The sequence below is a fragment of the Camelina sativa genome, chromosome 14, assembly GCF_030686135.1.
Source record: "Camelina sativa cultivar CO46 ecotype springtype chromosome 14, ASM3068613v1".
In the NCBI taxonomy this organism is placed as follows: Eukaryota; Viridiplantae; Streptophyta; class Magnoliopsida; order Brassicales; family Brassicaceae; genus Camelina; species Camelina sativa.
This window is the reverse complement of record NC_141893.1, coordinates 16,715,377-16,729,370: the sequence shown is the minus strand read 5'-3', so window position 1 is coordinate 16,729,370 and position 13,994 is coordinate 16,715,377. Positions and strand designations below refer to the sequence as shown.

The following is a 13,994-nucleotide window of genomic DNA, read 5'->3' as shown; positions in this document are numbered from 1 at the left end:
GGTGAGAGGTTCGGAGGGGGATCCACAAAGACATTTCAAGTTTGGAAGGATGAGAGCTTGACCTGAAAAAGGAGGCGCCATGTGCCGTCGACGTCTCCACCGGGTGAGATGTAGCAGCTGGTCCAAAGGAGAACTCACATACTAGCCTCGGTGCCTCCGGAGAAGCTTTCTCAGGGGAGGATAGACATCCAGATCTGATCGTACGTATGTCGTTTGAATGTGGATCCGGTGCATCGGCTGAAGCGTTCAGAGGAAGGAGGAGGGGGTTCACCGGAAGCCACCTGCGCCCTTTAACTCTGTCTATTGATATTTGGCCGGGATCTGAGGTTTGTAAAGGGATTTGTAATCAAAAGGGAAGCGAGGAAAAAATTAAAGAAAAAGCAGAAAAATCAGAGGAAGCTTTAATAAGGAGGAGAGCAGAAGGAGCGAGATCCCGACGCCGGCGAGCAAAAGCTTCACCGGCGTTGGAGGAGGTTGACAGGTTTGAAATCTCGATAATAGTGCCTGAGAGAGAATATAGTTTTTTTCCTGGTTTTTAAAAAAAATACTTTCTTCATTCAATTAATATGTACATTTTACATGTGAGTTGTATTATATACATATATCTATTCTGAGTTAACCAGCTAACCAACTAATTGATTTAAACCAAGATTAAACCAATAGCTCAATAATCTCGCCATTTTGATTATCAAATAGACGTTTATTGGGCCTCATGATATACATTTCTCTATTCGTTTTCATTATGCCCCAAACTACGTAATTAAGGCCAAGCCCATTAGATTTGGTGTCGAATAAGAAGCATCATCAAGATGTAAAACAAAGTACCGTATGCCACACAAAGACAACCAGACGTATACAAGTCTGATTTCTCAAATTTATCAAGATTGTAGGTCCAAATTCACTTATCTCTCTCTCTCTCTTTTTTTTTTTAATCATCTTATTACTACAAACTTGGTTAGGATTTGTGAAAATAAATAAACAAAAACAGTTTTAGGGTTTGTGACTTGCGACAATGAGCTTCCTTTTTTCGAAGAGAGTTAGTGGGAGGACGCTCACTGCTTCGGGCGTCATGAATGGTCGCATCTTGAAGAGGTTCAGTAAAACGATCTCTTCTCAGGCTGCGGTTGGCTTTGCAAGTCTCAAAACAAAGACAAGATTGGATATGAAGTTGTTGAAGCCAGCAAGAGTTTGTAGTATACAATGTTTTTTTTTTTGCTTACCTTACACTTACAACGAGCAGATTTGGTTCTGGAGTGATTAAGGAAGAGTGTTTAGGCATAACTAATGTCCGTATCGTTATAATTGTGTGCTTTCTCGAGAACAAAACATACTCATTCTACTCTGAATTGTATCTCTTTGCTGACGATGATGATGAAACGTAATCGAATGATTTGGTATTGGAAGTGCCTCTTCCAATTTCGGATCGCTTTGAAGATGGGTTATAGAGGAATATATATATATATATATATATATGCATGCATTCAAAAAGTTTATTATATTCACATTTAGTTATTTCAGGCCCAACATGTTATGATCAATGGGCAATTGGGATTTAAATATTGGTGTACAAGGAATTTATATGTAAACAATTATTGGTCTATTGTCAAAAAAAAAACAATTATTGGTCCATTCTATTATTTGGGTATTGTAGAACATTTTTTTTTAGAGTTAAGACAATTCATTAATATTGAAAGAAATCTTAAAACGATTTTTGTTGGGTTAGTTTTATATAAGAACTTATAACATTATTCAAATTAAAGATTTCTTGTTGGGTTAATTTTTTTTGCAACTACATGTTCTCACTTCTTCTGGTCAATACTGATATATTTGATAAAAACTTAACTTCAACTCAAATCAAAACTATATACAAATCTTCGTTTCGGTTATATTTTGCTTTCCAATTATCTTAAAAACCCAAGTTTTCACAAGTAAAGTTCAAAACAAATATAGGATCACAGTGCATAAAGTAAAATTATAAGACAGATAGATCCATCATTATAATCAATATTTATACATTATAAATCAAAAATCACTATTTTACAGATCTTTTAAACGTCCATGCCATTTATAATGTATAACTATTATTTATACTAAAACTCGTATTTAGTTTAATATATACAAGTGAAAAATGACAAAATTATCGTGATGGGTTTCTTTTGGAGAAAACAGAAGTAGCAAGAATGTTGATAAGGAAAAGATAAGGCCATTCGTGCGCCACTCTTTGTCGCCTCTCTTTGTTTCCCCTATTTTTTTTATTTTTTATTTTTTTTTACTTTTTTAAATAGAGTTATCTTGGTCTGAAAAGAAATAAGTTTTTCCAAGTTGAATTCCACATTATTCGCATTTTGTGATACAATGAGAAGACAACTTGTAGCCGTTTCATAGAACTGCATGTTAGGATTTGGATCCTAGATCTGATATTCAGAAAACACGGTTAAAGATAAATAATTTGGGAGAAAATAACAATTTCTAAAACTTGTCACAATGTTTATTCATTATCTCATTCCAACTATGTCTTCCAATCCCTCTTTTAGATCTATAACGGAGTCACAAAATATATCCAAAAAAGCGATAACTTAGATTAGATGCAATGAGATAGATTATCTATTCTTTTCCACACAAAACAAAAAAAAAAAAAAAATAGATAATCTATGATACGAACAAATGACTAATGGAGAAGTTCAGGAACAAAAAGTACTACGTTTCGTGGCCGGTATATTAGTTTGGCTGTGCGTTAATTATAATGATTAAGAAAATGTAACAAAATATATGTTACTACAAAACAATTTAGAAAAATAAAGGTATTAAGATGCAACTTTAGAAAAAAGACAAAGAAGATAAAGATGATATTCATAAAGTGAAGATCCCAAAGGAAAGAAGAGGTCGATCACTTGTTCTGTAGGGCGTCCATGCACATGCTATTGCCTCCCCCCTCGATTTTTCTTCTTAAATCGAAACTAATCATATTAAGATTTTTTTTCTTTCCTCAATAATTGAGTTATATATATATATTAATATTAATGAAGGAAACTACTAGAAAACTAAATTAGACTATTTTTGTTTAATTATAATTAAGCTTGTTTGGTTTTGCAGTATTTCTAATTTTCGTTTTTAGATTCATGAAATAAAGTTTGTTTTTTTTGCTTTTTATAACAATATTATAGTTTTATTTAGTATTAGTATACTAGTAAACTTATAAATATAATTGTCTCTTTTTCTTTTTGCTATTATTCATTTTTATAAGAAAATAAGTTTATTGGTTAAGATATATGGTCCCTCGAACCATGATGTGTTTGTTTCAATCACCACGAATCTAACATATTCTTTTTGCTCGAAATAATAAGTACGCATAACATAGAGATTTTCGAATATATATATCTTTAATTGATAGACATCGTATATATGAATATTTTCTTTATTGCTTATTTGCTTTAAAACGAGAATGATTGGGTGGTGTTGTGTAGTATGTATATATAGTGGACCAGTACCTAAACAAGTACTATAATTAATCGCTGTAATGTGAAATTGGATAATGCATGCATTTCCGTGATTATTTGTTTAACTCCAAAATCTGTCCGGGGTGTAACACGTGTCAGCCTAGGATTCATCAACCATTCTAAATATCTACTACAGTATATAGTCTTTGTTATAGCAAACAACTACAAAAAAGATTACAAGAGTTTGGCTACGGAAATAAATTAGCCGTTACACTTTGGCGACGGCGGCTGTATATTGTCATCACACTTGCAAATTATCTTAGTTGTAGGATCAGGGATTTCACGCAATAAATTTGTTTATCAAAGGAAATAAATTCACTTAGCATTTCTCTCATAATAAATCGATTCAAGGATTCTTAAAAAATAAATTAAAATATTAAAAAAAAAAGGTTTTCCATTAAGAACAATCGAAGAATTAAGGTTTTTGTATTGATTTTCGGATATTTTATATAAGGGACAAACCTTTCCCTATTTATATGAAATATTACAAGATAAGTAAAACTTCTTTAAATGACTAATTCTTTTTTTTTTTGGGTTTTATCTTGTATATTTTTCTTTTGTGTGTTTGAAGGTGAGATGTCAGCTCAGTGATGTCCGTGGGCATTTGCCCACAAGCCCATTTAACATACCTTGCCCGAGATTTTCTAGTCTAATCTGATTCCGAGATTATTCAGTTTTATCTTTAGTTTAGGTCGGTATGTCGTGAGTGTCAATTCCTGCACTAATATTAGTCACTTAATTAGTAGAACTAGATGATGAACTGATGATCTATGTGATATGTAGGAACAGTCGATAATTAACAAATTATTAACTAGATTAGGTTAAGATACGCGTAAACATGTGAATAATTAATGTATATTTGATAATATTTGAACTTTTCTTAAAACTGGATTTAAACTTTACAAGTTTACATATTCCTAGGCATGTCAATTAAGGGCAAAGCCCACGGGCTGGCCCAACCCGATCTTGAAAAACATCAGGTTCATGCTTACATATATATGTCCAGAAAAAATCGGGTCTTTAGGGCTCAGCCGTTCGGATTATAGGTTTTTTGTTAACATTTTTCAGGATAAGCTTAACCCAATCAAGCTTGGACCAGCCCGAAAAGCTTTTAAACAAATATATTTATACTTTTTTGTTTGATTGCAATATTTGATTAATGACTTGGTGTAAATAAAGTTTAAAACTCGAATTCTAGTTTTCATATTTACTTAATAACCTTATTTTATATTTTTAAAATCCTTAATCTGTGATATTTTATATAAATTATATATTATTTTATTTGGTTAAAGTATAAAAAAAAATATTTGGTTTTAAAAAATTAAGTTAGTTTTAGTGAATATAGATGAGTTATTTAAATTTTGTTTGATTTGTTTTATAGTTCATCTTTAACAATTGTTTTTTAAGACATGTTATAAACTTATGAGTTTAAATTTTTGATTCGTAAAACAAGTTTGGAAAAGTCCGAAAAGCCCTATAGCTAAGCCGAGTTGGACTTTGAAATATAAGCTCGAAAATATTTCAAGTTGAGCTGGGCCAACCTCAAACATAGGCGAGCTTTACGGGTTTCAGACTGAACCGGACCGGACCAGCCCGATTAACACCCCTACATATTCCATCTTACACTATAGTTTAACTAACCGAGTTTAAATTTTGTGCATACGTAGCTACTATTTTGTGTTGTAGAGGTCTCAGTCAAAGTACTCAAACAAAATACATGGAAGTATTGCCGAACAGGTTATCACTATTTTTTCTATTCATAAAGGAAAGAATGAACCTTAGAGCATTTACAACAAGAGAAGTCTTCACCGTTTCTATAAAAGAAAATAATAAATAATATTTTATTGTGTAACTAATAGGAAGCTGACAGGTGTAGAATCAAACTGTGAAACGTTTCTTCTAAGGACTTTGAGAATGGTTTTCTCTCCTTCTCTCTCCCTTTTATATTATTTTATTAACTTAAAAAAAAATTGCGAGAGTAACTGGGTGAGCAACGCCGTTGTACGTGATCTTAATGTTCCTAGAAAATTGGACTAGCACCGGCGCCACCTTTGTCTCCTTCCCACTGGATTTCATTGATGGCAGGAGATTCTCTTGGACCATCAGTTGTGCCTTTTCCAGTAGGAACGCCGACGGCACACGGTGAGCTCTTTAGTTGGTGGACGGTCCCCCTAGGTGATGCACCGCTGAACATCATTCCGATTCCGTTTCCACAGAACAGCGACGACTCCTTCTCCCATCACCCAACAGCAACTACCCTAGGGTTTGCTAAGATGGGCCTCACTTGTTTTTGTGGCCCATTAACACATCGATGGCCCATATCCAGGTCTGGGCTTTTAATTGCCCTGATTAGTTTTTCTCAACAACGGTGTTGCTTGATAATGGCAAGAAAGGTCTCTCATTCAGTCATATGCACACTGCTTCTAGAGAAGATTAGTCCTTTCAAATCTAAAAACCGTATGGATACTGCACTGTACTTGTTAACGGATGGAAGCTCAATGTTGTTTTCTTATGGAGTTGTATCTTTCCCGAACGTTGTGTGCTGTGATGTTCATGAAGCCAATGCCCTACTCTCTGATCTTGTATCGGGTATGATCACTCCCAGATCCGTTATTGATAGGGTTACATCTTGGATATTGCTTTATGATTGTGTAACCTTGCTGGTCCCTCTCCGACATTGGAACTCTATTTGTAGACCTCCTCTACCTAGAGCTGCGTGTATTAGATTAATGTCAAGATCAAATTCTCTAGTACCGGTCTCTGCTTGGTCAAGTCGAGGTTACCTCGGTAAAAGAACTGTGTTGTCTCCAGAATTGCTTGATAGATTTGATTGTCGAGGCCAGTTGTCTAATGGTTCTTGGATGTATGCAATGTGTACTAACTCTGAAGCTGTTCCGTCAGTTTGGTTACATCCGATGTTTGTCCCCTTTGGTCACATACCGCCACTGGATGGAAAGCTTGGGTCTGCTCTCATATCTGAAGACCAAACCGACTACAAGCTTTGTGTGGAATTCCTTAACCTCCATGGCCTTAAGCTTCATGTGAGGGAGGACCCACCTGCTCTGTTACGGTTTGACACCCATCACATACGAATCCTGGTTTTAGCTTTTTCCAGAAGCATGAGGTTTGATCCTAACAGGTTAAAGGACGTTGCTCCTATTCTATTGATTCCTCTCAAGTTGGCGAGAATCCCCATAAGTGTTCCCCCGTAGAGCCTTCTTCTTCAAACTCGATTGCGTTATTCGCTAGAGCAGCTTATGACCATTCATTGGTCAAGGATCTCATGAAGCTTGGCTTCAAAGACAAATCCGCCTTGGCCCCAACAGATTTTTCAAATATTGCTAAGCTTGGTAAAGTTGAAAAACTCATGGAGCTCTTATCTATATTTCCCTATGCTTATCTTGTACTCTGGTGTATGAACTTACCTCTTTTGAGGCCTTAACTTTAATGGAAACTGTTTGACAAAAAAAAAAATAATAAATAAAGGAAAAAAAAACATGAATCTATACTCTTGCTTTTCTTTAGTTATAGGAAACACTGCACTGCACAGTAGTGACATCTAATTTGCAGTTAGCGAAATTTATAAGAAAAGAAAAATAAGAAAGAGAAAATGATAAGCTTCTTAACATATTCACGATTCACCACTATCATTTTCCTCTCATATCTTCAGCATTTTAGTCAATCGCATTGTTCATTTGTGATTTAAATGATAGAAAATTTATAGGATGAGAAATGCTTATAGCAAAGAAAGATTCTAACTCAAACCACCAAATATAATGGAGTTAAGTTAGCTCTACAACGGCTGAGCCACTTATGTGTGGCCAGTGGCCATAGGCCACCATGAATTCAACACTGGCGACGATCTCCTACGAACAACTGAATTGTTTTATATATCCTCAAAATTGTTCCAAACAATGATAGAACTAGTATTATTTAATGCAATAAAAAAAAGTTAGTTGACCAAATACAAACAGTTTGGAAGAAAAGAAAAAAAATAAAATTTTAGTAGATATACTGATATCAAATGTTTTGAGTAGTATGATAATAATTGTTAGGGACATGTTAGTTTGATAAATTGATAATAATTGTTAGTGACATGTTCTTTTAATTCTTTTTATTTTGTTTGAGATGTGTGAGCTTAATCAGCTGTCGTTTTATTTTCCATGTGAACCAATATCTCCCATACTGCTCACATAAGATTCGATCAAGAAATTACGAATAATTTTAAATCATTTCCACCACTCTTACATTTTCACTTAAATTATTATGATCAAGATATATAGAATCTCTGGGTAGATTTGATTTAAGCAAAATTTATATATGTTTTAGTATAGTATGTAATTAACGCTAATAAATAATGAGGTTCAACGAATCTAACGTATCAATCGGCCGGTTTAGTTAAGAAAAATACTTAGGTTCATCCCTAAGTAATTTTTGTATTCATCCCCTCCCTTCTCAACCAATCATAATGTTTTATCTAATATTTTGTTTAAAAAATAAATCAAAATTAAATTAAAAAGCAAAACAAAATAAGGAAACAAATTCTGTATATTTTTATTTAAAGAAAGTTAAATATTGGTTTGGTTTAGATTTTATAATTAAACAAGGTTATATATCAGTTTGAGTTTATAAATGAGAATTAGGGTTTAGATTTTATAATTAAAAAGAAAGTATATGTCGGTTTGGGTTTACAAATGAAGTGGTTAGAGTTTAGATTTTACAATTAGAACAAAATTATATGTCAGTTTGGATTTACAAATGAGATTGTTAGGGTTTAGATTTTACAATTAGAACGAAATTATATGTCGGTTTGGGTTTACAAATGAGATGGTTAGGTTTTATATTTTACAATTAGAACAAAATTATATGTCGGTTTGGGTTTACAAATGAGATGATAAGAATTTAGATTTTACAATTATAATGAAATTATATGTCGGTTTGAGTTTATAAAAGAACGGTTTAAATTTATAATTTTATAATAATATATACATATTTTGTTTTTTTATTTTATAAGGGGGTGAATGAAAAGGTTTACCTCCCCCAAAGGTGAATCCAAATATTGCTTTTTGGTTAATCAATTGAGTGTTTAAAAATCTGCGCATTTGATTTAGCTAATCATTGAAGTATCATTGTTTATTGTCAAACCAATAGTCCAATTTACATCATTCATATAAAATTTTCGTAGTAAACTTGATGGGAGACTATATAATTTGGTCAACGTAAGAGTACATATGAAGTTCTACTAGTTACAAATATATGCAAAAAGTCAACTAACACATAATGCCCCAATCACCACACATTGTAAAACATTTACATTACATGAATCGCGCGATCGAGCTCATATCATTTGTAGAATACTTGTTATATCAACCATCTGACGAGATGCGTTTTTGACCAATAATGTTTTTGATGGCTTAAATTCAACATCTTACAAGATAGTGTTTGTATAATTTATAAAAGAAATTTTGTGTTGCCAAGAAACAAAGATACAAATGATTGTCTTTTTATACAAATTTGCGGATAGGCCAAAACTGATCTGATTGGTGGTTGGTGAACCGACGCAGTTCTCGTCGTATGATGTACATGCAATGTATACATGCATAGCATAACATATTTTGATCTACCATAACGGATGCGTAATCATATACAATCATAAAAATATTGGATTTAAAAAATGAATGCATATTCTACAAAGAAAAAAAAATAGAATCCCATGTTTGTTGTATTGTAGCTTCAAAGATAACATAACAATTGTTAATAAAATTCAAGTTAAATTGGGACATCATCTTTGTGACTCCAACACATGTGCTTATCTTTTGCTATATAACTTACTTTTGGTTAATTAGATCTATTAGATACCTAGATGTTTGACTCGTATAAGACGCATATAAAAACCTCATTTCTTTTAAAATATCATATAAAATTATATGAATGTATAAAATAGTTCAACTAATTACAGAGTTTAGAAAAGATCAAACTAAAAATAATACAGCACATTTACTATTATACCTTTTTATAATGAAATATAGTTATATAAACAAATTATAATAACACTAATATACTATTTTTATACTTGAATCAATTATAATTTATAAGTGACGAATTGTACAATTACTTTCATAATTAAATCGATAAGTTAATACCAACTAATAAAATATATTCTACCTGTTTTACAAATAGTATCATTTACTATTATACCTTTTTATAATGAAATATAGTCATATAAACAAATTATAATAAAACTAATATAATATTTTTATACTTGAATCAATTATAAGTGACTAAGGGGGAGGTATTGGTTTAGGATTTAGAAAGAATTTTAATGACTTTATGTTCTCGCTGATTGTTAGAATCATAGAAAATTGAAAGTTAAAAATGAAGGATTCTAAGAGATTGTTTAGGAAGTTTTTTAAAATCTTGATGATTTGTTTTTTCTAATCTTGTAAAATCTCTCTATTTGATGAAAGAGTTTTCATGACTTTTGTTATGAAGGAAATGATATAAAATCTTAAACCAATAACATAAAATTTGAATTCATTAACAATCCAAGATTCTTTTGTTTTACTTGAATAACATAAAACTTTTAATGACTTTATAAAACTCTTAATCCAATAACACTAGATTTATCAAGATTTTAGATAACTTTTTACAAATCCACAACCAATAACACCAAATTTTAAAAGAGTTTTTAAAAGTCTTGATTGAATAACAACATATTTTACCTAACTTTTAAAGTCATTAAAATTCTTTCTAAATCCTAAACCAATACCTCCCTCAATTGTACAATTACTTTCATAAATCGATAAGTTAATACCAACTAATAAAATATATTCTACCTGTTTTACAAATAGTATCATTTAAGAGATGTGTCATTCTATGTTTTTAATATGTTATTTACGCTAATTTTGTTTAGTTTACCTTCAACCTAAAATTCATTTTGTAGATTATAAATCCTTAATTATTTATGAAATAGAGAAAATATTGAAAAGGGAATGTGGTTATTAAAAGATTAAAAAAATAAGATTATAGCGCTAATGTTTTTTAAAACTTTCTCTACTGAAAAAAAAAAAAAAAAAACCCAAAAATTATAGTGTACAACCAAATATTGAGCAAGTCTTACCTTACATGACGTGAAGTAACTAAGAAAAGGTCAGAAAATTTCAGTAAATGAATTTTATTAATTAATAGTCTTTCTTTTCTTTTTTTTTTTGTGCAAAATTAATAGTCAATCATAAGATTAGATACTTTAGCTGGCCAAATCACTTTTGCTTCAAATAAAAATCTCCTTTTAACCCAATCTTTTTAACAACTAATGTTGACAAGCTATCAACATTTATATACAATACATCAACCCTCTGTCAAAATCTCCCTCAAATCACAAACATTATGAATATCTCGATAATCACTTAAGTTAATTATTAATTAAATTCTCTTTAAAAAAAATAAAAACACGAAAAATAAACAAAAATCCCAAACATGCTCCTAGTTCCTGAATACCATGCACAATATCCGCCGATAATATACTTTATTCTAAAACTATAATATTTCCAAGCTTTTGCAGTCAGAAAGTGACCCGATTTGCATATTTTAATTCAAAGCTAATAGCCTACTAATACGAAAATTATAGTACGGATTAGTATTAGTAGGGTTGCAGTTGCACTATCAAACGCCAAAATTTCTTGTAAACTCAAAGCATGTAGTAAGATTTAAATTTTAGTGTTGGATTTGTAAAAATAATCACAAAATGACTAAACATAAAACAATAAAACTTTGCGAAATAATATATATCTATAATACACAAATTATAAAGTTAAACAACAATCATAGCCAATTGACAAATTTAAAACAATTTTTCATGAACACTAATTTTGTTTTCCCCCGTTTTTTAATACAAGAGCTTAATAAACATAAGAAAATGATCAAACTACCCAATTTGCAAAACCAAACAAAAAATCTTCAACCTCTATACAATGGAGAACGTTGTTGAAATATCATCTTCGAGACTCTCGATTGCCGGAAAACCTTAATCGGACTCGGAAAATTCCAACCTTTACCCTTTCCCGTCGTCATCGCCGGCGAAAATCCCGATTCTCCGGCGACGGCAACGGATCTTGATTTTCTCATAACCGCCGGTTTAGTTGTATCTCCTCTGTTTCCCAATAAAATCCTCCAAAACGACGACGTTTTCTTACTCCTACCACGATCCAAACCGGAATCAATAACCGAATCCGGTATAATCGGAACCGCCATCGATTTCGACCTCCTAAACGCCGGTTCCCATTCAATCAAACTCGCCACTCGTCCTACCGAACCGACCCCGGAGGAGGAGAAGTTAAAACTGACGTCTCCGGCGAATAAAGAGAAAGAGGAGGAAGAAGAAGAAGACGACGGAGAGAACGACACGGCGGCGCGTGAGCTACACGAACAAGGGAGGTCTTGAGCACAATCTTGACAAAGAGAAGAGAGACGTTCGTGGAGACAAAACGGACAAACGCCTCCGCCGCTAAAATAACCGCGTTTCGAAAAGTGCTTAGGACATTGCGAGAAACCATCTTCGTCCATTGGTCTGAATATTTTATTTTCTTGCGTTTTTTTTTCTTTCTCTCTCTAAAGTTTTTGTAGAAAGAAGTGGAAGGAGAGTTCCAAAGACAAAGAGCTTTTATAAAGGCTTCTGCGTTTTTTTTGTTACGGCGTTTTGGTTGATTTAACTCATTTTTACTTTCTCTAATCTCTTTATTAACTTACAAGTGTCGCCGAATCATTAATTAGGCAGCTAATGATTAGTGAAACGCTGCGTTTTCTGGATAACAGATTTACGTTTTTATAATATTTATTGGAACCATTGAGTTCATTCACGTGTGGCATGACTTTTTTCTTAACATTATTAAATTACTTCTCTTTAATTCCTCCCTGGTGATTTATTATTATCAGAAACCGAACCAAATTGAATTTGAATCGAATTTTTTTGAAACAGAGTCTGAATTGAGTTTTTGTTTATATCCAAAATTTATGAAATATTTCGTTTTTTTTTTTGTTAGTATAATCGAAGAATTTCAGATTTAGATACAGAGGGTCGCTAATCGTGAAATATATTTGCAAGATTGACTATGATTAAAAAATCACAACGAAAATATTTAAACTACTTTTTAGTGTAGTCATACCAAACTATCTATAACAAATTTGTATCAGTAGTCTTTTCAATGCAAAAGTTTCTGTTAAAAAATAAAAATAGACCATAGATTTTGATTATAAATAGAGAATTTGTTAGAACTTATAATTATGAATAATTTTGTTCTTTACTAAAATTAACTTAGTTTTTTTAAATCATTGGATAATTTATTTGAACTGAATAAATTTTTGCATTTAATCGAAAAGAACTGGATAGTCACCTTTGAATTTAAAATTTCAAAAAGTATATTTGTCGATTGAAAAATATGGAAAAAAAACCCAAATGGATTCGAGAAGTCCACGAATCAAAATATTTGACGTGTAGAAATAAAAGCATATATGTATAATGTATGTGCTTAGAAAAAGACAGTTCCGAGTTATGGAGACAAGTTTACTTACAAAGAAAGTGACCTGACCAACTAAAGATTTAGATCACGGCCACTTGGTTTCTAGACAAATCTTGTAATAAACTCCAAACTTTTTGAATCAAAAAATGGAATTCAATCATAACACGTAAGGTTCTACGATAACCAATCTAACTCACTAGTTCGATTAGTTGTCGACAAAACTCACTAATTCAGTATATATTCTCGTAGAACTTCAGATTTAGACAAATCTAACTCATCTTTTTTCTACAGTTAAGTTAGAATATTATATAGGATAATCCAATTTTATCCCCGGTCTAAAGAGATGTTACATCATCATTAAAGATAATGTACATTGATATTTTTATCGATCTACAAATGATGATTTAAGTTGTAAATAGTTTTATTATATTTATGTCGTTGCTACTCTCTTCAAACTGTGGTCGAATTATATTTCCCTAGAATTTGGTTTTTGATAGGAAATGGGCCTCAAAAGCCTTCTCAATTGCTGGGCCAAACGTTCTATAAAAATAGCCATTTCAAAGTTCCAATTAAAGATATCAATTTAGAAAGCTAACAGAGCGTTGATTAAATAAACATAGCTAAATCATGACCCGCACTATATCGCGGAATAAGTTTTTTTTGTTTTGTTAATGTACTATTTTAATACTAATTTTTCTTATATACTCTTTCGTTAACTACAATGATTTAATTTATAATTTATAGTATACTACACAATAATTTTTATTTAATACAATATTAATTAAATCAGTTTGATTCAACATATTTTATATTGGTGTTGTTAAAATAGTAAAATGAGGATTGAACTCGCACTGAAATATCAGATTAATGATAGTTTATTTTGTAGTATTATCAGTTCAAACATGTAATGTCATATAACCCGTCACGTAATATAACTCATTTGTGTTATTCTGAAAATTTAATATGTCTAAATATTCATAAT

At 31.5% G+C, this 13,994-nt stretch overlaps 1 protein-coding gene and 1 long non-coding RNA gene across 2 annotated transcripts; both read right to left on the bottom strand.

The window, feature by feature from the left end:
• Nucleotides 1–831: 831 nt before the first annotated feature.
• Nucleotides 832–1,357, bottom strand: LOC147928321 (uncharacterized). The gene is made up of 2 exons (XR_015579270.1): nucleotides 1,221–1,357; nucleotides 832–1,128 (listed from the first exon to the last, which is right to left on the bottom strand). It is a non-coding gene; the product is annotated as an uncharacterized LOC147928321 (long non-coding RNA).
• Nucleotides 1,358–11,266: 9,909 nt separating this feature from the next.
• Nucleotides 11,267–12,179, bottom strand: LOC104741878 (uncharacterized). The gene has a single exon (XM_010462803.3). The coding sequence runs from the start codon at nucleotides 12,057–12,059 to the stop codon at nucleotides 11,454–11,456; it is 606 nt and encodes a 201-aa protein (XP_010461105.1). The 5' UTR covers nucleotides 12,060–12,179; the 3' UTR covers nucleotides 11,267–11,453.
• Nucleotides 12,180–13,994: the final 1,815 nt, after the last annotated feature.

Bases quoted from the DNA above. Each gene is read 5' to 3' on its own strand.
- LOC104741878 (XM_010462803.3), bottom strand. From the start codon at position 12,059: ATGGACGAAGATGGTTTCTCGCAATGTCCTAAGCACTTTTCGAAACGC.